Source organism: Meriones unguiculatus, chromosome 12 (assembly GCF_030254825.1).
Source record: "Meriones unguiculatus strain TT.TT164.6M chromosome 12, Bangor_MerUng_6.1, whole genome shotgun sequence".
In the NCBI taxonomy this organism is placed as follows: Eukaryota; Metazoa; Chordata; class Mammalia; order Rodentia; family Muridae; genus Meriones; species Meriones unguiculatus.
Window position 1 is genome coordinate 96,786,667 of NC_083360.1, and position 23,224 is coordinate 96,809,890.

The 23,224-nt window shown below is 38.7% G+C and overlaps 1 protein-coding gene across 1 annotated transcript in view; it reads left to right on the top strand.

Moving 5' to 3' along the window:
* Window positions 1-22,826, top strand: part of Papolg (poly(A) polymerase gamma) — a 31,262-nt gene extending 8,436 nt beyond the window's left edge. Inside the window, exons 4-22 of the mRNA XM_021626561.1 lie at window positions 527-608; window positions 837-946; window positions 2,107-2,160; window positions 3,933-4,044; window positions 5,724-5,813; window positions 9,762-9,900; window positions 10,958-11,030; window positions 11,712-11,832; window positions 12,131-12,215; window positions 12,960-13,013; window positions 14,566-14,685; window positions 15,069-15,178; window positions 17,398-17,519; window positions 17,738-17,907; window positions 18,261-18,349; window positions 18,430-18,650; window positions 19,171-19,236; window positions 19,407-19,463; window positions 21,444-22,826. Coding sequence (XP_021482236.1) covers window positions 527-608; window positions 837-946; window positions 2,107-2,160; window positions 3,933-4,044; window positions 5,724-5,813; window positions 9,762-9,900; window positions 10,958-11,030; window positions 11,712-11,832; window positions 12,131-12,215; window positions 12,960-13,013; window positions 14,566-14,685; window positions 15,069-15,178; window positions 17,398-17,519; window positions 17,738-17,907; window positions 18,261-18,349; window positions 18,430-18,650; window positions 19,171-19,236; window positions 19,407-19,463; window positions 21,444-21,542 — 1,974 coding nt within the window. The 3' untranslated portion in view covers window positions 21,543-22,826. The remainder of the gene's footprint in view (window positions 1-526; window positions 609-836; window positions 947-2,106; window positions 2,161-3,932; window positions 4,045-5,723; window positions 5,814-9,761; window positions 9,901-10,957; window positions 11,031-11,711; window positions 11,833-12,130; window positions 12,216-12,959; window positions 13,014-14,565; window positions 14,686-15,068; window positions 15,179-17,397; window positions 17,520-17,737; window positions 17,908-18,260; window positions 18,350-18,429; window positions 18,651-19,170; window positions 19,237-19,406; window positions 19,464-21,443) is intronic.
* The last annotated feature ends 398 nt before the right edge of the window (window positions 22,827-23,224 follow it).

Consider the following 23,224-nt stretch of genomic DNA (forward strand, 5'->3'; position numbering starts at 1 on the left):
CAGTAAGGATATTAAGAAACAGAAATAATGAATTAGAAGAGATATCTAGCTTTTATCATAGAAAGAATGTTTAAGGTAAAGATAGTAAGTAGATCAGAATACAAGTAGAAATATCTGATAAGCACTTGGAATTGGCCCCAGAAAGAGGTTAAAAGGTAGCTTCTTAATTATGATACAATCAGAGAAATTAAACTGAAGTCTTTCCATTAGCTCTCATAAAGTGCTTCTATCAAGAATGTTCTCATTCTTGAAGAAGGCTGAAAAGCTAAAACCAAACAATTAAACATATATGTAACAAAAACTAAAGGGAAGATGGGATTGGCCAGGATTTTTTTATTGGAAAAAGCTGCAATTTATTAATTTGATAGTTGAGTTCCTTAAAGGAGCCTTAGAGTACTTTTACACATCTCTTAATCAGGATCAGCAAATGTACAGTACATCAGTTGTGCAGTAAAAGACTGCAAACGTTTAGGTGCTTTGTATGCAAAATAACTTAAATGATTGAATGCCTTTTGCTTTATTTCAGAATCTCCCACCGTCTGTTGTAGCTACTGTTGGTGGTAAAATTTTCACATTTGGATCTTACAGGCTTGGAGTACACACCAAAGGTAACTGCTTTTTCCTTATGTTCTAGTGGTAAAAATTTTTATTAAACTTTTTACTTGTTCACAGTTAGCAAATACTGAACATAGTTCCCATGATCTTACTTCTGTTAATCAACATTGTTAACATCATCTTACACTCATCTTTCATGCATAGTTCTGTATTTATGTTTATGTGAGCTCTAATAAAGATATAATATATCCTTTTTAATAAGAAATAATTTTCTTTTGTAGGTGCTGATATAGATGCACTTTGTGTGGCCCCAAGACATGTGGAGAGATCAGATTTTTTTCAGTCCTTTTTTGAAAAATTGAAACATCAGGATGGCATTAGAAACTTAAGAGTAAGTAGCCTTTTGCATCTACTGTTTGAACTTAGAAACAGCTGTTAAAGCAAGGACTTAGGATTATTGACATACCTCTTAGGTTGCTGTATCTTGTTAACATGCATAGAAATCAGGAACATGGGTTTTATAGCCTTGTAGACTGCTTTTATATCCGAGCTATGCCTGTAGCTCTGCCATCTCAGTCAAGCCGCCATCTGCCTGAGCCTCAGCTTTCTCATCCAGAAAAGCAGAGAATTGCTGATAACTTTCATCAGGTAGCTCTAAGGATCACAGCACTTACTGTGATATCTGATAAGTGATTGACATAGATCCAGTTGTGGGTGATGTGTGGCGGGTTCAGTTGATGACTGTGTATCTATCTAGCCTTCATTTAGCAAGTAACATTTCCACTCTAGCTGTCTATGAAACACTGGCATCAGTTCTCACAGCATGGTTTTGTGTGTATGAGGTGATCATACTCTTGCATATGTGTACATATGAAGGCCACAGGACAACTCTGAGTGTCATCCTCAAGAACAGTGTGTACCTCCTGGCACACAGTGTCTGTCATTGGCCTGGAATCACCAATAAGGGTAAATTTACTGGTCAGAAAGCCCTAGGGAACCTCCTGCTTCCTCCCTAATGCACCACTGTGCCCAGGATTGGATTCTGTGGTCCCAGGTTGGCAGGCCAAGCACTAAGCCAGCCTCTACATACTTTTTTGATGGACTGTGTAGGAGTTCTGAATAACTGAAACTTAACATTAATACTTTTGTATTTTTTTCATGCATCCCAGGCTCAAAGTCTTTGTGGAGCCACAGTGACCTTGAACTTCTGATCTAGCCCCTAAGCACCAGGACTGGTTGCCACACACTTTACACTTAAAGTAATCACTTCGCAATGTGCACTCCAGAGATACACATACACGTGACGGTAGCTCTGTTCTCCAGTTTCTGACAGACTTCGTGTCAGGACAGGTTGAGCAGCAGGTGCAGACATTGCGTGTGACCTAAGGCACAGGTTGTGGTGTTGAAGGCTTAACCTGCGTACTAGACCAAGGAGGTCTCTACCCTTCTTACTGAGCAAAACTCACATCACAAGGCAGCATATGCTGCTGGCAGTCAGGAAGGATAAAGGGCTTAACCCATGTGTTTTGTTTTTATCTTCCTCTTTTATAGGCTGTAGAAGATGCTTTTGTACCTGTTATAAAATTTGAATTTGATGGTATTGAAGTAAGTGTTTAATTTTTTTTTTTTATTTTTATAATTGAAATATTTAACCTTTAAGTTTGTTTCAAAATCAGAGTTACCATGTACACATTTTTGTTTGGTTTGGGGCTTGGGTTTTGAAATAATCTCACTATGTAACTCTAGCTGGCCTCCTGGGTGTTAAAAGTACAGCTATGTACCAGCTTGCCTGGTACTAACCACACAGTTTAAAGAATTAAATAGTTTTTTCATCTTCTTTCCCATTTCTCTTGACCACTCACCATGGAAAATGAACAAACCTCCACCTCCCCTCATGCTTTTTGCTCACAACCTTTCTCATTCCCATGGTCATCTAAAATAATCGCACTATTCTAATTTCGTCTGAAGTAGTGCCATATTTACATTATTATCTTAAAAGGTTTCAAAGCTCAGTACTGAGTATACTGAATTACCATTCCTTTGCTCGGTAACATTTTCCCCCCTCGAGAGTTAGTGACTATTTACTTCTGTTTGTTCGGTTGTTATACTTATGTCTAACTTAAACCCAGTCTTCTATGGTTGTCTGAATCCCCTTTAAGCTTAGAGTCAGCAGCAGCTTAGGAAAAAGTCCAGAGCCTTCTCACCTGCTCTCGTCTCAGCTGACTGTTGCCCATCGTCCGCACAGCTGTCATCCTGTCGGGCTCTCTGCAGCTTCCTGAGTTTCTAGCCCCACTGTAGACTTTTCTTCTTTCTAGATATACTACCATCTTACTGGAGCTCATCCTTGGGATTCCTGAATAAGAATTTGTTTTCTTTTTATCTTGCATGCTTAAAACACTGAATTCATAATTTTGCTGAGTGCATCATTCTAGGTAGGAAATTATTTTTTTTACATACTTTAAGGCCTTCATTGTCTTGTAGCTTCTGGGCTGTAGAAAAGTATATTACCATTTTGAGTTTTTCTTTGTATATTTGACCAGTTTTGTCTCTTGTTTTATTTAGTGTTTGTTTTTATTCTGTCTTCATACCTGTAGAATTCATGATGATAATGTCCTTTGTTGTGTGTTTTAAACTGATGTGCTTGGCATGCAATAGTCCTCTTTTAGAATAGAAAGTCCTTCAGTTCTTGGATTTCCTGCCTTTGTTTACACACACGTCTTTTTTGTGGAATCCTAACATTTCTGTGTTGAGGCTCCAGAGAACAGCTTTCTTTAAATAAATAAAAACACAAGCACGCAAAGTTCTCCTTTCTTCATTCATTAACCACATCTTAATATATTTATTCTGCCTCTTGGTGTTTTCATGTCTTCTGAGCTTTATAGTAATTTCCACTGCCCTATTTTTAATTTCTAAAAATACTTTTTATATTTTCCAAATATTCTTTTAAGTTTATTAATGTATTTATTCATAGCTACCTGTCCAGAATGAAAAGTTTAAATCTGTTTTCTTAGGTCTATTGGGTCTGTTGCTGTCTGTTTGCCTGCTTTCCAGTTCCCATGTCTTTTGCTGCTGTTTCTTTTGTCTCATTTTCCTAGTGGGTTAGCCATGAAAACAAAACTAAGCCAAATCAAAACAGGTTTTTCCTAGTACTTTAGTAGAACTTCAAGAGGGAGTTAATGTAAACACTTGTTGGGTCTTCCATCTTTATGTTAAGACTTGTGGTGATCACCCCACATTAGGTCACCTTCAGAGGCTTTTGAAGTTTCAGTAGGATGTCCCAGACTAAGAATTGGAACCTTGAGTTGGGGCTGGAAAGAATGGACTAGGAGAAGTAATACTGGTCTTTTTATCTTCTTTTTTTTACCCTCTTCCCAAAGATTGATCTAGTCTTTGCAAGACTGGCAATACAAACAATATCAGATAATTTAGATCTAAGAGACGACTCTCGCCTGAGAAGCCTGGATATACGGTGTATTCGAAGTTTAAATGGTAAGTGTCTATAAAGAAAGCTTAGATATCTGCTTGAAAACAATTTAGTAAATAGAGCCCTTCTGCAGAATTATCAGTGGAATCTTTTGAGGCTTGAACAAACCACAAAACAGAACAGCTTGGAGTGTAACTCAGTGTAAGAGCACAAGCTTAGTGAATGAGAGGCCTTGTATTCCATCACCAACACCAGAAGTTTTAAAGTCATAATTTCCTTTATGAAAATAGTATAATTACATTTAAGTAATCGCAGAAGCACAATTTATTTGAAGGATTATGTTTAGAATTGTGGTTCATAAACTTATTGGTCTCAGAAGCCCTGTAAACCATTAAGATTTATTGAGAACCCCAAAATACTTTTGTTCATCTGGATTATATGTCAGTATTTACCATATTATAAATTTAAAAAATGTTTAGAATACTTACAGTTCACAAGAAATAACCAATTATGAATTAATAATCTATGGCATTATCATCCCGAGAGCTAGTGATCTGTCTTGTCCTCTGATGTACCTTTTTGCCTTTGCTTTTGTTTTTTGTTTTTGTTTTTTGAACTATCATATTCTGGCTATTTAGAAAAATGTTAGTTCACAAAATTTTTTTTTCTTTTTTTTTTTTTCAATGCAGTTTATTCAGGAACATTGAACAACAAAATTATTTTTATCTTCCAAATATTAACACAGATTTCATTATAAAGTGGGTTTAAAATTATATTGATTAATATTAGCACCAATTCCGCATGAGGGTCTTGAAAGTATTAGAAGCTGTCAGGTTCATAATAGCAGATACAAGTGATTTATAAGTAACTTAACTTGAAAGCTTAAATCTTCTTATCCACAGTAAATAGTGTCTTTGTTTTCCTTGAGGCAAGATCTTAGTTTATTTTTCAGAGATTATCTACTAAATAAGCAGTTGTGTAACCTTGTTTATCTTCAGTCATAATTTCAAGTAACCCATTATTCCTTGAAAAAATGGATATTTTAGGGTACAGCTGAAATGCTGACAAATTTCTTTCCTTTTGTTTGTTTTTTTCTCTAATGTGAGCGTGTAATAATAGTGAAGATACATTGTACGCTTCTATACTCTGTTGCCTTGTTTAACCTCCAAGGTAATAGCACTTTGACCTGTCATTGCCAAAAGACTTTATAAATAGATTTGACCTCACAGAATGTTCAGGTTTGGAAGCCACTAACTTACAGTCTTTTTTTCTTCTACATTTTTGGTTTTGTTTTTGTGTTTTTTGAGACAGTGTTTCCCTGTGTAGCCCTGGCCGTCCTGTAACTCACTTTTAGACCAGGCTTCCCTCAAACTTAGAGATCTGCCTGCCTCTGCCTCCTGAGTGCTGGGATTTAATGCCACCATGCCCAGCTTACTTTATTTTACTTAATGTGATAGTAAATTAGACTTCTTTGTGGAAAGTTTGTATTAAGTAATAAGTTTTGTAACTTGGAGGCATTGAGACTGAAAAGGAACTCAGACCCATCTCCAACACTGGATTTCATTACCCATGGACTGTTAGTTCCCCTAAAGTAAAGGACCTTTTCATGTATGTTTCAGAATTTAAATGTATTCTGACTTATTCTCATTCATATTTTTATCATTTCAGAGTCTGAAGGTTAGGATTCTATTTGAATAACTGAGTTTTGTTCCTTAGTGAAAAATCAATACTTTGTCTTTTTCAGGATGTAGAGTTACTGATGAAATTTTGCACTTAGTGCCAAATAAAGAAACTTTTAGACTCACCCTAAGAGCAGTCAAATTATGGGCAAAACGTAAGTACCCCAAGTTTTTTATAAAATTCTAATTTTCTTTTGCCAGTAATTGAAACACATCTGAAAACACATATGACCTTATTGATGCTATTGAGGGTTGGTGGCTTGTAAACTTGGAAAAGCTGGTTCTCAGGTATAATGGTATGTGTGTCCATGTGCATGTATACATAGAAACATACACATATATGAGAATGTGTGTGTGTGTTTGTGTGTGACTCAGAAAAGGCCCTTTCTTTTCTCTGATCTGACATAGGATAGTCTGCATTTGTAACTATGGTTAGACCCTGCAGAAGAATGATGGTGTGAGGGCTGAGGAGTGACTCCTTGGTTAAGAGCGTGTGCTGTATGGTCTGAGTGTGAATCCCCAGCACACACACAAAAGGCAAGGCGTGTCTGTGTGCCCGTGACCATAACCTTAGGTAGGGCTACAAACAAGAGGCTCTCTGAGGCTTGCTGGCTGTTACCCTAGCTTCAGGTTCATGAGATAAAGCTCAAGGGAATCAGTCAGGGAGAGACAGAACAGTACGCCCAGGGCCTCCTCTGGCCTGCATGTGTACACGTGTGAACATGAGCGCTACATACACAACCACACTCACACCATGTTAAAAGTAAAAAGAGGGTCTCAGTGGTTAACACTGCCTGCGCGCGCTTCCAGAGATCTGGAGTTCAATTCCCAGCAACCATCACATTCTAAATGGTGGCTCACAGCCATCTATAATGTGATAAATAAATCTTTGAAAAAAAAAAAGGTAAAAAAGAACAATGATATGAACTGTGAAGTGAATCGTTAGGTGATTGGGGCTATACAAAGAAAATAGAATGTGCTCACATGAGCCTAGTACAGCCTACGGTTGACCTGGGGAAAGCTAGTGCTCCGCAGCTGGAAACCTGGGTAACCTCTAAACTGTACGAAAACGTAGACCCTTGTGAACAGTGCTCAGCGCTTTCATGTGGACCATACCTAGACGCCTCAAGCTAGAGCAAAATACAGTATGTCATCTGTGGGAGACACATACAGTAAACGGGAAATGCTGAACCATAGTTGGTTTCAGTAAGTGAATGGTGAGTAATTGTAAATGCCAGAGACATTAATATCTACTACTGTAGACTTTGACTCACTGATTTATAAAAGTTTTTCTTCAATTATAAATTTACCATAGCTTATTTTAAGTTTTTTCTTTGTAAACTTAATTTTTTTAACGCTATCTAATTCCTAACATAAATGCAAATTGGGCATGGTGGCACATGCCAACAATTCCAGTGTCCAGGAGGTTGAGGGTGAAGGGTCACATATTCAAGACCAGTAAAACTTTGTCTCAAAAAACAAAACCCACAAGGGCAGGCAGGAGTGGTAGCTGCTGCCAGTGTTGCAGGTACTCAGAAGCGGAGGGTGGTCACTGCAGTAGCTCATGAGTTAGAAATCAGCTTCCTTTCCAGCCTGACATTGCTGTGAATTTTCTTGATGGTTCTTCTGTTTGTTTGTTTGCTTTCTTGCTTTTTCTTACCTCTTCTTCAGCTGTACATTTTTAAATCTCCATTACATTATTAAGAGACTGCCATTATGTATGTGGTACTTCCTCACCTGACGTCATTATTGGCTCCTGACTACCCTGAAGCAGTGCTGTGATTCTGGTACCAGCTTTCCCATAGTCTAAACAGATCTCTCCATAAAACTTTGATTATGGAAATATTTTACATGGTATTATCAGTCCAATTAACTCTGTGGCTGTTAGATACTTGAAATGTCCAACTAAGGAATTGAATCTTTAAATTTGTGTTTTATTTCATTGACATTAAATTTAAATGACTCCTAAGACAGGTAAGATAATGCTCATTTAAAAATATTGTACAATTCCATGCTGATTTTATTTTTTCTAGAAAAGGAAACTGAGCCACAGAGAGATCAGCTGATTGCCTAGTCCTGGATCTCATAGCCAAGGGCAGCACCGGAGGCTGTGTATAGATAACATCTGCCAGCCTCCTGACATTTTTGAAATCGTTTCTGTAGCCTCTCCCTACATCTTGGAGAATTGCCTGGGCTCGGTTTCTGAGAAACACCTGATCTGCAGGACAGAGACTGAGAGTTGATAAACTATAATGGGAGCCCTGGTATGCTAGTAAAATCAGGAATGGTTAAAGCCTCCACCTCCTCCATGTTTGTTTCCCAGGGAATGGCCTGCTGAAAAGACCACCTTTCCCTAACAGGACTTGATAGCTCAGGATGCTCCATCGTTTATGAGGAGACAAGAAAGACCCTTGACTGTTCATTCTTTACTATAGGAGTGATTGACTGAAGTGTTTGCTCCTACTGAACATTCAGGACAAAATGCTTACTCATCAGAAGCTGAGAGTCTATTCTTCCCCACAGCTCCAACCTTGGCACCCCCTCAGCTACTGATAGTCTCAGCACCCTGGCTACACGAATGTTTTCTTCTCTTTGCAATATCTCTTCCTCATATGTCTGTCTGTCTATCTATCTATCTATTTGGTTTTGGTTTTTCAAGACAGGGTTTCTCTGAATAGCTTTGACTGTCCTGGAACTCACTCTGTAGACGAGGCTGCTCTCTAACTCAACAAAGATCCACTTGCCTGTGTCTCCCTGCATGCTGGAATTAAAGGCCGTGCCACCACCACCTGGCTTATCTATATATTTTTTTAATAAATATGTATTTTCCTAAAAAAATAAACGTAAAAACCTTGTATATCTGTAGTGTTGCCATTCCTAATAGCCAAAGAGTAAACACAGTCACATATTCATACACTGATGAATGAGTAAACAAACATGGTATATTCATACCGTCAGATACTGTTTTGCAATAAAAAAGTGCAGTACTGGTAAGCAATATAACATGCACGATGGTTGATACCATATTGTTAAGTGTGACAGAAGTTACTCAAAAGACAACATATGTGTGCTTTTATTTATATGAAAATGTCCATAATTAGGACAGATCTGTAAATGAAAGTAGATGAGTGGTTACGTAGGTCTCTCGATTCAGAGAAAGAGTGGTGACTGGGAAAGGTTTCTTTGGACGATGATGAATATGTTCCAGATGTGATTATGGTGGTTGTGCAACTCTGAATACACCAAAGGTGTCAGATTGTGTAGTTTAAATGAATCAGTCTTACGATGTGTGTATCTTACCAGAAAAGAGAGCCGTATGTTGCTTGTGGCCATCATATTGAAGAGTGGAGGCCTAAATAACTTTAAGTGGTATTTGCTTGTGGTCTTGAATAGTCAAGATAGTAATTTGTATTAGAAGGATGACATGAACAAATTGTCTCTCCTTATAAACTAAATACTGTATTTTGTCAATTTTTACATGTATAGTTTTTATATTTTACATGTCTAAACTGATTCTTTGTGGAATTTCCCCCTCTCTATATGGGACATAAAATGTCACATTGTGTAATAAGAGCATATTAAGTTTAATGAGATATGGTAATAGTTTCCCATAGATTTCTATAAAAGCATCACTTCATAAGGGACTCTGATGTCATTTGTATATTCTTCACAATAGAGAGGTGTCAAAGTCTATGAAATACTGGTATTTGTTGCCAATTTTTTGCTTGGTTTTAAAATACTACCCATATGATTTCTAGTGAAACGTTCTTCGTTACCTACTTGACCTCCAGGTGTCTTTTCTTCTGTTTGTTTCTCTCTTTAACTCCAGATATTTCAAAATTGGGGTGGGGAAGGACTTAGAAATAATTTCATAGAATTATTCAGGACAGTTGGCACTAAAGCAGGAAACTGAGGTCATTGTATCTTAGGGAACAAAGCAGATAGCCAAAAGTAGAAACTTACGGTTTACTGGCTCTGAGCCTAGCATGAAATTCTGCGTATCATTTCAATTTTGTGTTTGTCTTATGAATGAATGAAGTTATCCTGTTGGATTTCAAGCATAATAGATCTGAATAATAATTAGCAAATGTTCGTTTTCCTAGGTCGTGGTATTTATTCCAATATGCTGGGATTCCTTGGTGGAGTCTCCTGGGCAATGCTGGTTGCCAGAACTTGTCAACTGTACCCAAATGCAGCAGCTTCAACTTTAGTTCACAAGTTTTTTTTAGTTTTTTCAAAATGGTAAGCATATATACTTTAACTGATTGCTAACTTCTATGAATATGTCAATTCTTTGAAAGTTTAAGAACTATAGCCAGGCATAGTAGCTTATGCCTATAATCCTAGCCTGTGAGAGCTTTAGGTAAGAATAGTGCCATGAGTTTGCAGGCAGCCTGGGCTCCACAGTCTGTTCTAGTCCTGGCTATAGAGAGACCAGAGTCTGTTTCAAGAGAAACAGGCCTCTGTAGAGATATTTTTGTTTGTTTGCATTCATTAAAAGTGTTATAATGTATTTAATCTGAGACAGTGGGGTGCCCAGATGACACTGTTCCTTTTTATTATTACTAAGTTATTTATTTACTTCACATTCCAATTGTACACTCCTCTCCTCTCATGTCCCTTCTTCCCACATCCATTTCTCCTCCTTTCTCCTTGGAAAACGACAGGCCTCTCATGGATATCAGCCATGACACCAAGTTGTAATAAAACTTGGCACCTCGTCTCTAAGGCTAGATGAGGCAGAACAGTTCCTGGAGTGGGATCCAGAGGCAGCAGTCAGGGACAGCCCCTGCTCCCACTGTTAGAAGTCCATGGAGACCAGTCTGTACATCTGTTATACATGTGCCGAGGGCTGAGGTCTGTTCCACGCATGCTCTCTGGCAATCAGTGCTTTTAGCCCTAGTCTCCTTTTCAAATAACTCACTAAGGTGGCACTTAAGGAGCTTGTGAACCTGAGCCTTATCTTAGAGAGTAACACCCCCATAGATTTTGGCTTTGTACGTTAAGTTTGCCTAGGAAGATGGAGATGATAATCATAGCTGCTTCGTTCATATGCTAATGTTAGTTATTGCTGTTACTGTATCATCAGAGCCCAGTCTGTGAAAGCAAATGAGAAGGTACAAATTGCTCCTAACTAACAAAGGACTAGTTGCCGTTTCTGAGGGAGAGCAAATAAGCAGTCTTCCTCTTGTACTTTGTATGTTGTCATGTGAAGGTTGGAACAGTTTAATACTTTTAATATTTCATATAGCATCTGAAGTGAGAGTGTATGTGAATTAATTTACTTTATTAATGTTAGGGAATGGCCAAACCCTGTGCTGTTGAAGCAACCAGAAGAAAGCAACTTGAATCTGCCTGTCTGGGATCCTCGGGTATGAGACTTTATTATGGAATTTTATTCAACCATTTAGGAGTAGCTTTCTCTAAATTATAGTCTTATTAAGGATTACGCCTCTTCTTCACACACAGCTTTCTTGTGCAGGAACAGCTCTTTTCTTCCCTTTGCTGTGTATTTTGATACAGGTGTTTTGAATTTCTAATGCTGATCCAAATGTTGTATCATTAAAAATTACCCATATATGACCAGATAAGTAGGTGTATCAAAACTAGTATCATAACCCATTGTAAACAAACTGTCTCACAAGTAGTTGCTTATAATAAACTACTAAGATAGATAAAAGTAATACTTTGCAATACAGTTTAAGGCATATTCATAATTCTCACGTAGCTTCCATTTTAATTTTTAAATTCCACTTTAATAAGAGTAGGCACTCATTTCTATATAAATTCAAAGATAGTGTCTTTATAGTTTTATTTAGCTCATGCTGAAAGACTCATCATTTGATATCTTCACTGAGGAAGATATTAACCTCTGCAGAGTTTTGACAGCCATCTAACTTTAGGAAGAAAATGCAGTTCAGAAGAGAAATATACTTCCTAGGATTGAAGGAATTTAGTATTAAATTTATATTTCATATTCTTCAGACTTTGAGGGAAATAAGGTGAGGACTACTGAGTAGGAGAAAGGTAATTATTTTGATCTAACTTCACAGGTGAATCCATCAGATAGGTACCATCTTATGCCCATAATCACCCCTGCCTACCCACAGCAGAACTCCACATACAACGTGTCCACCTCAACTCGCACAGTGATGGTGGAGGAGTTCAAACAAGGTAAGATGTCTGGCCCTGCTGGCCCTGAAGAGTCGTTGCGTTACAGTGTTACTGTATGTTGTAGCTATTGATGGCCCATTAGAATTCTGTAACCCTTAATTTTTGGTAGAACTTCGGATGCTTTCCAAAATACCTAATATTAAGGACAAAATTTGAATCAGTCCAATATAGTGGAATTTAACTTTCATGTTCTAAGAAACAGCATAGTTGGTTTACATTTTCTAAGTCCAGCATTTGCTGGTCACTTTTCAAAATTAGACTTAGCTTCTAAAAACTCTTTGTTTTTGTTTTTGTGTAGGTCTTGCGGTTACAGATGAAATTCTTCAAGGGAAATCAGATTGGTCCAAACTATTAGAGCCACCAAATTTCTTTCAAAAATACAGGTGTTTAAACTTTTATAATCTTTGTATATGGGTATCCAGGAAAAATGTCAATTTTTTTTTGTCTTGTTTTTTGTTTGCTTTACATTTTTTATTTTTAAGGGGGCTAGGTTGTGTGTGACTGTGAGCGTGCGTGCCAGAGTATTCATGTGGAGGACAGAGGACAACGTGCAGGAGTTAGAGCTGCCTTCTGTAGAGTGTATGGGTCTTAGGGATCAAACGTAAGCCATCAGTCCTGGTGACAAGTGCCTGTACGTACTAAACCATTTGCTAGACTCTTATTTGTTTTATGAGACAGTTCCCTACTCTGCAGTCCAGGCTCACTCTGTGCTCACTCACTATGTAACCTAACCTAGGTTAGCCTGGAACTTACAGTGATTCTCCTGCCTCAGCCTCCTGAATAGTAGAGTTCGTGTCTAATAAGAATGGAAATGTAGAAAGCTAATTATGATGGACGACAGGTGTTACTCAGATTTCGTAAGCAAGGTAGATACTAGGCTAATAGACATCTTAAGTGGTAAGGGCTCCCTCATTCTGCTGATAGCTAGTCTAGCATCACTGAATACGTGAGTTACTTTTAATTGCAGGGCGTATAGTTTTGTGAGTAATCTGTAACTTTCAGAAACTGTGTACTTGTACAGTTTTGTTCATTGAGAAGAAGAATAAAAACAGGTAAAAAAAAAATCAAACTAACAATGTTTCTGCCTTTTTTTTCTCCCTCTGATTATTGCTGCAAATTCTTTATAGACATTATATAGTATTGACTGCCAGTGCATCAACAGAAGAAAATCATCTAGAATGGTAAGACTTATGTTTCCAGTTCTCTTATCTATTGATAACAATAGTTATATGGCACTTTACTGTTTATAAAATAGTGTCTTGCTTGGCTTTCAAAAGTAGTACATTTTATTGGTGACTGATGTACATGATGAAACATAGGGACAGAGAAAGGTCGTTGAGTTCAGCACCAGCAGTGATAGAAGGCCATGGAAATATTTCATTTGGTATTTTTCAGAGTCAGATGTAAGCCAATTTTTGAGGTAGTCTAGATGTTTCTGACACCCGTCTGCAGCTGACTATTATTGTCACCCACCACACCTGAAAGGGAAGACGCTTTATGTATCTTTTTAATGTAGGTGGTGGTGGACAGGCATCAGGGTTTAAAGCTTCTGACTGGACAGTTCTGGTCAAGCTGCAATTTATCTTCTCATGCATATGAAGTCACCCTCTCTGCCTTCAGTGTATTCACATTCCTGGTCTGTGGGGCAGGTGTGCCACCAGTGACTTCTTCCAGTCTGACCTGTTGCTTCAAGGGTTTTTACTTCTCTGGTAATTAATTTTTTTTATTGATGCAGTATTTAATTTGTCTAGATGAAGAGACAGAAAACTACAGCCAATGGCAATTCAGTCTGCCACTTGTAATGAGATGTTATGGGTACACATAATGTGTTACTGCATGCTACTCTGTGTTACATAGCAAAGTAAATGGTTGCACAGAGACTATACAACTCAAAAGCCTAAAAGATTAAGTACCAAAGACTGTTTGGTACTTAATAGAAAAAGTTTCCTTCTCATTTGGATGACAGCACTGCAGCAACTCAGATTTTCGTGCATCTACTATTGAAACACAATATAATGTCAGCTTATATAACTGAAAATATTTGAAAGTATTCTTGAAATTATCTTGTCTTAGAGTCACTAATAAATACATATCCGACAGTCATATATCTTAAGCGAGAAAATGCAAAATCCAGTATTTTGTGAAAATTAGATTACGCTTATTTTAGGAATTATGTGCCTACGTTAGCTTTTCTTGTTCATCTGATCTAAAGATAGCTTAGCCTTAGGGTGTATACATAAAGATTGGAAAGTAGAAAAGATTGAAGACCACACTAATAACAGCTTTTGTTTATGCTCAAGTCCTGACTCTTAGAGCCTTAACCCAGACTGGATATTTTTATGGTCAGAAATGCATTAAAGTTAGATCAGTTCTTCTGTAAGCAGAAAGTCACTTAAATTCCGCATATTCCTGATGGAGGCCTTGTTTTATTACTGTCACTGCTATTGTGTGAGAGAGCATGCTCATGCCACAGCATGCACCCGATCTCACGAGACCACCTCCACAAGGGCTTTGTCCTTCCCTGTGACTTCCGGGGCTCAACGTCGAGTTGTCAGGCTTGCCTGGCAAACACTTTGACCTGTTGAGCCGCCCCTTCTGTTATTTTTAAAAATCCCTGCTGTAATTGGACTACGTTTTTAAGAGAACACACAAAGCTTCGTAGTTGATGTATTATTTGGTTTACTTGAGTTGTCAAATTTAATATGACTTCATAGAAATCTTGTTGCGTCTCAGGGTTGGATTAGTAGAGTCTAAAATCCGTGTGCTCGTTGGAAACTTGGAACGGAATGAATTTATTACTCTTGCCCATGTGAATCCCCAGTCATTCCCAGGAAATAAGGAACATCATAAAGCGTGAGTTGTCCCTAAATAAATTTCTTAGATAATGTTAATTGATATATGCATTGTTTCAGATGAGTTTTAAGACTCCTTAGCAGACAATGATGTATGTTTTGAATATGAGTGACCATGTACTTATTATTATATAAGTAGTCAGTAAACCTTAGCAAAATTTTGGAACACCTTTTAAATGGTCAATGAGTCATTCTTCAGTACAATTTAATTTTCTTTTAAAACAATACTAAGCAGCTACACCAGAGTTCTGGATATAGCTTTAAAAATTTGGTCATGTCACTGAAATGTTTGAATAACTAGAGAAATAAAAACTAAGTTTAATTGTGCAGTAGCATTTGTTAGATTGAAAAAAATTAATGGAATTTTAAATTTTTACTTTATAGCAACAATTACGTATCAATGTGGTTCCTCGGGATAATTTTTCGGAGAGTAGAAAATGCAGAAAGTGTTAACATAGACTTGACATATGATATACAGTCATTTACTGATACAGGTAAGACTTTCTGTTCATGGGGCTGTGATTCTCAGCCATGGCTGTAACTCAGTATCATCTGTTTAAAGTCTAGCTGGAGATATTTTTTAATTCCCAATTTGGTTAAACTAAATGGTATTCCTATTGTAGAAATCAAGGCTGCTGTTTAGGAAAAGGAAAAGGAATGATGAAGCAATTTCCAGTTTCTACTAATAAGGGCATTGTAGAATACTGAACAGAGGGTCGTTACCATTTATGTAAAAAGAGACAAACTTACAAATGGAGAGCATATCTCACACTGCGGCTGCTGCTTGGTCTGGGAACCATTCAGTGTGCCCAGGGGCAGGAGTGAGAAGAAGCCCTAAATACTCTTAAGTCACCTAAATTTTGTACCATCTTAATAGATTTTCTGTTTCAAAATAACTTAATTTCACAGGTAACTTTCTTATATGTAGAGCCAGAGTTTATAAAAGTGATTTTATTTTTTACGTTTTCATGTTAAATAATTATCAGTGGATACAGAGTTGCTGAATGTTTCAAGAGCAATAGAAAAAATTGTTCTTCATAACTAGCCCAGCCTCGTCTCTCTGGAGCACCTGTTGTAAATTGGGCTCTTGTTGATCTGAGGTAGTATGCAGATTCATGGTGTTATTCTTGGCACGTCCGAGTTTTCTAAATTCTTTCCGCTAGCCCCTTTTATCATGGTAATGTAGATTCCCATGCCTCACCTTAAAAACCACTAAATCACATTTTGAGGAAGGAACCAGAGAATCTTTAATTTGAACAAGTACTCCTGATAATCATAAACAATCCAGGATGAAATTATGAATATAATTAAGGATTAGGCGTCTGACAAAGAAGAAAGCTGAGATACTCTGTTTAGTAGATTTTTAAAGTAATCTTTCTACACGTAGGCATGGCAGGTTCCACAGTATTAAATAATACGCCACATTTCATAGTATTTGCAGTGCAAAACAGCCCTCCTGTCCCTGTCTTCAGCGGCCTTAAGTTCTTATTGGCTAAACACAAATTAGCTTAATTTGTCTGCTAATACAAGGGGTCCTCACTAGTTATGGAAAGCACTAGAACAGAAATCTAGAGCCATATGTCTTGTGATGCCAGGCTTTCCGAGACAGATTTTGCCACCTATACACTTGCAGGTGGCCTCTGAACTCTCATGTTCTGTATTTAATGTAGGCTATGGTAATAAAAGTCTCAGCATAGAAGGAAAACCTGAACTGCATTTTGGATATTTGAGATAAGATTATCTTAGGTAGCTAAAGATTCGACTTAGAGGTTCAGCGTTCTGGCTGCTTTCCCAAGGGCCTAAGGCTTGGTTCTGCAGCACCCACATGGAGGCTCAGTACTGTCTGTAACTTCAGTCCCAGGGAATCCAATACTCTCTTCTGACCTCGACAGGCACCAGACAGTGACGTAGCACGCGCGCGCGCGCGCGCACGCACACACACACACACACACACACACACACACACACACACACACACATTAAAATGAAAAAGAATTATCTTAGACCCAGACAAGTAATTATGAACAGAGATTTGTGGAAAAAAAAATTTTTTTTTTGGTGCTTATTTTGTTAATGAGGGTTGATTATAGGAAATCTTTCAGAAGATACATACATAGAATCATTTGATTCCTAATAGTATAGTGACACAGTGGAAGTGTTTTATAAGTATCTGTTCCCATGAGAGGGTGGGTGTAGTGGGGCATTCGGAGGTCTGTACGTTTCAGAAAGGGAGACAGTTTGCGGTTCAGAAAGAAATCCCCTTAACGTGTTAACATGGTTACAGTGTACAGGCAGTAACGTGTTAACATGGTTACAGTGTACAGGCAGTAACGTGTTAACATGGTTGCAGTGTACAGGCAGTAACGTGTTAACATGGTTGCAGTGTACAGGCAGTAACGTGTTAACATGGTTGCAGTGTACAGGCAGTAACGTGTTAACATGGTTGCAGTGTACAGGCAGTAACGTGTTAACATGGTTGCAGTGTACAGGCAGTAACGTGTTAACATGGTTGCAGTGTACAGGCAGTAACGTGTTAACATGGTTGCAGTGTACAGGCAGTAACGTGTTAACATGGTTGCAGTGTACAGGCAGTAACGTGTTAACATGGTTGCAGTGTACAGGCAGTAACGTGTTAACATGGTTGCAGTGTACAGGCAGTAACGTGTTAACATGGTTGCAGTGTACAGGCAGTAACGTGTTAACATGGTTGCAGTGTACAGGCAGGCAAACAATGTGAACATGCTCAAGGACGGGATGAAAATTGAAGCCGCTCACGTGAAGAAGAAGCAGCTTCACCATTACCTGCCGGCAGAGACCCTCCAGAAGAGGAAGAAGGTGGGTCTACAACCCTGACTCCCCAGTGCGGGCCTACCGAGACAGCTGGTCTTGAGACCAGGTTTGAACTTTACAACTTGGCCAGACCTATTTGAAAAGAGAGTGTAGACGGTCTGAAATCTCACGTTATCACAGAGATAACTTGAGCTTCAGAACTGAAGGTAGTCTTACATTCGCCTTTGCTTCTGCAATCCTAACAGCTTTCTCTCATTTGGCAGAGTCTTTCTGATGTAAGTCGGAGCTCAGGTGGCCTTCAGTCCAGAAGACCCTCTCTGGACAGCAATTGTCTGGACAGCTCCAGAGACACTGACAGTGGAACACCTCTCAACTCTCCAGTGTCTACAAATAAGCAGGCCAACCCAGACAGCCCCACAGGAGAAGCAGAGAGGTGAGGATCAGAGCTGTCCTCGCATTCTGTTTATTGCAGGATGAGGGGTTTTATTTGGTTGTTCGGTTTTCCTCTTGCTAGTAGTGTCTTGTTTGGTACTGCTCAGCAATTGCCATGCTGCTGTAGGAGTTGCAGGACTAAGGGCCTGGGGAGTCGTGCAGTACAAATGAGTGCACAGATTATCTACCTATACTTCTCCCTTGGTTTTCATGGTTTCCCTGACTTTCTCTGCTCTTCTAGTGAGGGAGGTTGAAATGCTAGAGAGAAGTAATGTTAGAGTGTTAACAGCGAGAGCTTGGAAATGCAGATCGTGACATAGATTAATAATAAGGATGATTTTACACTTTTCCCAGGAGCGGTGCTGAGCCCGCGGCTGTGCTTGTGGAGAAGCTGCCCGGTATGCCCCCAGCTCAGGGGCTGTCGATTCCAGTCATAGGGGCAAGTGAGTGTCTGTCCTTCTGCCGTTAACAATTCTACCACGCAAAAAATAGTTGATTATTAAAACTGTTTTTGTCTTTTCAGAGGTTGACCCGACAGTAAAAGCTGTGTCCACCCCAGCTGTGTGCACTATCCCTACTGTAGTAGGACGGAATGTTATTCCTAGAATCACAACACCCCACAACCCTGTCCAGGGTCAACCACATTTAAATGGAATATCGAATATTAGTAAGAATGTAACACCCAAAAGATCCCATTCGCCGCCTATAGATGGGACTTCTAAGAGGTTGAAAGACATAGAAAAGGTAACATAACAGCTTTAATAGTGATCACTTGTTTTGTTTTAAGTTAAAATTATAGAAAAGAAGCTGACAGTTGTCCTTAACTATGTAAACTGTCCGCTGGGAGTTGTTCTGTTTGAAAGGATATGTCAGACCCTTAAGGAACCATAGTTGTTGTTCATCTTTAATTCAAATTACTGAGGTCTGAGAGTTTAGTCAGTTGGTCTAAGTTTCCTGATTTATACAAAAGCTAAGGAGCCCAGGGGTAATTGTTCCATTTCTTCTGTTACGTGAATCTTCTCTGCTTCCAGCAGATGGTGATAAAATATGTCTTGTTAGACCCTGGATTGATTTAACCAAAGAGATCACTGAAGCTGCAAACATTAAAGGTAGCAGGTGAATTAAGTCTGATTTTAGGTAGAGTGAGTTGGAGTCTTTAAATTGTAGTGTTTGGTGAAAGATTGATTAGTTTGCTGGTTTATATCGGTTCGTATGGTCTTTGCTGATATATAGTAGCAACTCATTTTTATTGCTTATATTTTAGTTTATTCGACTTGAATCAGCATTTAAGGACTCCCGTGCTGCCGAGGATAGGAAAAGAAAACCAATGGTAAATGTTAATATTACACTTAGAATGTGACCTTAAAGAGCAATAAATGTGAAAAGTACCATAGAATACTTCAGAGTCTTCAGTTTTTGGTTATGATTTATTTTAAGTAGGAACAATGTTGTATACAGAAAAAAAATTTAAACCTGTATCTTTAATTCTTCTATTTTTAGGATGCAGTTGGTGGAGAATCTATGCCCATTCCAACTATTGATACATCACGCAAAAAGGTAATAGATGATAGGTAATAGCTCTGTGGGTAAAAGCAAGCACAAAAATTTTTAAGAAACTAAAACTAAGGCAGGCACAGTGGCACACCTTCAATCCCCACACTTGGGAGGCAGAGGCAGGTGGAGCTCTGTGAGTTTGAGGCCAGCCTGGTCTTCAAGCAAGTCCCAGGCAGCCAGGGCTACACAGAGAAACCCTGTCTCAAAAAACAAACAAACAAAAACCTAAAACTAGGACACATGATGTCCAATAAAATTATCATTAGAGCCTTGGAAATCCTTGCAGATGAGCTTGACCAGCAGGAACACTGAGGTGCCCAAGAGCCCCCCACAGAAACAGCAGAAGAGGAGAGAAAATCAAGAGAGAAAGCAATTCTGAAAAAGAAAGGGAGGAGAGCAGTTAATGGTGGTGCAGACCGAGCTATCCACTATATCAGGTGCCGAGAGGAGAACAATCTCACAGCAGCAGAGGATGTGGGAGAAGAGGAGGAAGCGAACGTTCCCAGCATCCATGACTGTGTTGAAAGTACTAAAGAACAATGCATTCAACAAGGCCATGCTTGCAGTATCATGAGGCACACTGAGACAGAGCTGTCCAAGCAAGTCCAGTACAAGGGGCGAATCACCTTGACATTATCATTCCGTGTCTAACCACCCTCCCAGATCTTGTGGAGACTGATGTCGAGCATTGAAAACCAAACTCGGCAAGCTTGCCCTCTGTCATCTTAGCAGCACTAGTGACACAAGTAGTTTTTACAGAGGCTGCAGTGCATGAGATATCTGTTCAGAAAGATGGCTACAGAGACACCAAAGAGCCATCTGAAGAAGGCTGCTGGTCACTTCAGCCCTGGCTGGCAGGGATTCTTGAAAGGGTCCTTCTGTGCATGGCCAACCCCGATGAACACTTCTTGAGATGCCCTGTCTGTGCCCGCCAGCATTGCCCCAACATGAGGATTGGAATACCTCCCCCTGTTCTTGCCTGATCCAAATGAGCAAGCAAGGAAGTTCACTCTAAATTTTCTTTATAATTAACTTTTATCCTGTTGGACCCTGTGAAAATAAATGTCTTCACAGGCCTTTTCAATTACGCAACTCACACTGTAAGACTGTTACAAAATATATATTACATGTAGTAATGCAAAAAAAAAATACTGGAGTGAATATTAATATATAAAACAGTGAATGACATGATTATGCTTTTAATAATTCAAGTACAGCCAGGGGTGGTGGTGCACGCCTTTAATCCCAGCTATTGAGAAGCAGAGGCAGGTAGATATCTGAGTTCGAGTATAGCCAGAGCTACATAGAGAAACTTCTGTTAAAACCAAACAAAGTATTCAGAGATAAAGGTTGAGTGAGTAGAATTGTATAGTGTCTGAAGTTTTTTTGTTTGTTTGTTTTTGTATGCCTAAACTTTTTACCAATTTATGTACTTATTTATGATGCTGGTGATTAAGCCCACAACCTCATGCATGTCAGACAGGTGGCCCAGCACTCGCTACCTCCTTTGCCAGTTAACAGTTGACAAGGCTTGTATTGTGTCTTTCACACGGTACAAAAACTAATTGAGGGACATAAGTCAGTTAACAGATCTTCCTGTATATATACTCGAGGCTTCCCCCTTCCGTTACCGTGCGCTTTGTATTGCCTGGCCGGGGGGGTGGTACTTCTGTAGGCATTTCCAAGTGGAGACCCAGCTAACAGCCATCTTCAGAGTCGTCCTCACACTGCTGCCACATCTGCACGTTCCCCACTCTGGCTGTTTAAAAAAGTTCCCCAAGAGCAAAAAAGTACTTAAAATGAATAGGGCGAGGGGAGGGAGATGAGCACATGGTTGAATGTTAGATGTGTAAGGGGTTTGGAGAAAAGTCCAACAAGGGTTCTGTGCTTCATTTAGTAGATGAGCCATTGTGTGTGTGTCTGTGTCTCTGTGTGTGTACATAAATACAAACTTTTTTTTTTGTCCCTTTTTCTTTCTGATAGAGACTACCTAGTAAAGAACTGCCAGATTCATCATCTCCAGTTCCAGCAAGCAACATCCGTGTCATCAAAAACTCCATCCGACTGACCCTTAATCGGTAATAGCAGTGCCTCTTCACTTAGGTGAACCTGCAGTCATACAGTGGCACAGATGGCAGCCAGTCTTCAGATGGAAATAGCTGCCATCCACACAGGTGACAGTCACGGTCATCAGCCTAATGAGCCTGCAGTGCTTTTGAACACTCACACTTGGACCTTGAGATGCTGTAGCGCTCACTCACTGATTGCTACGTCAACTCTGAGGACCGCCTGCTAGTAAACATCGCCTACAGTATTGTGGCTTTGCATTTTGAGGTTTTACTGCCTTAACTTCTGATGTTTGTTTCTCTGTCGTGGGAGCCAGTTCTTCGCCACTTGGACGCTGATAAAACAGAACTGTTTTTTTTTTTTTCCTTCCTTTTTTTTATTTAAGTCTTATGTTGTAATCATTGTATAGAGCTGAAAAAGTTAAAAACAAAAAAAAAAAACCTGTCTTGTAATTTTCTAAATGTTTGTGTTTACTTTAGCATTGAAGCCACTTTGTGAAACCCAAGATTAATGAATGTGAGATATCTTTTCTGCTTCCTTCATTTGTGTAGATATCTATTTTGTTGATTTAAATTATTTTGTCCAGATTGGCACATAAATATTTAAACTATTTTTTGTGCTTTTGTCCAGATGTTGCATAGTTACCAGGGAGGGTTAGTCCAGTGACTACACGAGAGTTGGGCACCAGAAATGTTTTGCCTCCCATGGAGGCCTTCAAAATGCATCTTTATTAAAAATCAAACTATAACCAGGATACTGAAAGTCAGTATGTGAATGGTGAAATTGTTATATCTTACTATCTCATGACATTCTTGTTAGTTGATTGGTATTTTTACAGAGGAGGAGTTCATTCCACCACCAACAATAAGATACCTTTAAGTATAGCAGACTTGTATTTTTGAAGTATAAACTTAACTCAGCATGATAATCCTTCACCATAACTTCTTACAGTCTCCAACAGTTTCTTCATGGATTAGGCATGCAGAAATAAGCAGTGGATTTTATTGAAACCTCAAGGCATTTTTGAATGACATTGTTACCAACCATTAATTGGCTCAGGACCTTTGTAGTTTTTATTTAACTATATGAGTTGTCTTTTTTTACACTGCTTTTTCAGTGCATTTCTTAATATTTTTTAAGTTTCATGAATGCATGCTCAGTTTATTAAAAATCCACAACCATGTAATTCTTGTAATCTGTTGACTCCGTGTTTTGTAAATGAAGTCGTATGTATTTTCAGAGTATTTTTGTATGTACTGTAAGATATCATCTTTTCAAAGAGAAACTTTAAAAACTTTACTGTCTGTCTTTAATTTTTTTAAAAAAATATACTTTATATATTTAAAACGGAACACAAAAGCATATCTAGGAATGTTGTACATATCACCTTCAGCATTCACTTGGCACACAGTAGGTCCAGAAGCAGGCGAGTACATTGACTGGTGCAGGGAAATAAGCTGGCTGTGGTGTTTGTTCATAGGACACATGGGAAGCCATATAGTCGTGCGGAAATAGCAACCCGTTTTCACTTACTTTAAATTCTTAAGTTTAGACTGGAAGACTGCTGTATACTCCCTCACCCACACTGATCCAAAGCTTCTGAAAGGCAGGTTCTAGTGTTTAATGTATATAAAGGAAAAATAGGGTTGTTTTGCTATTCATATTCCATATCAAAGGGACAGGAGGAGTTGTAGCTT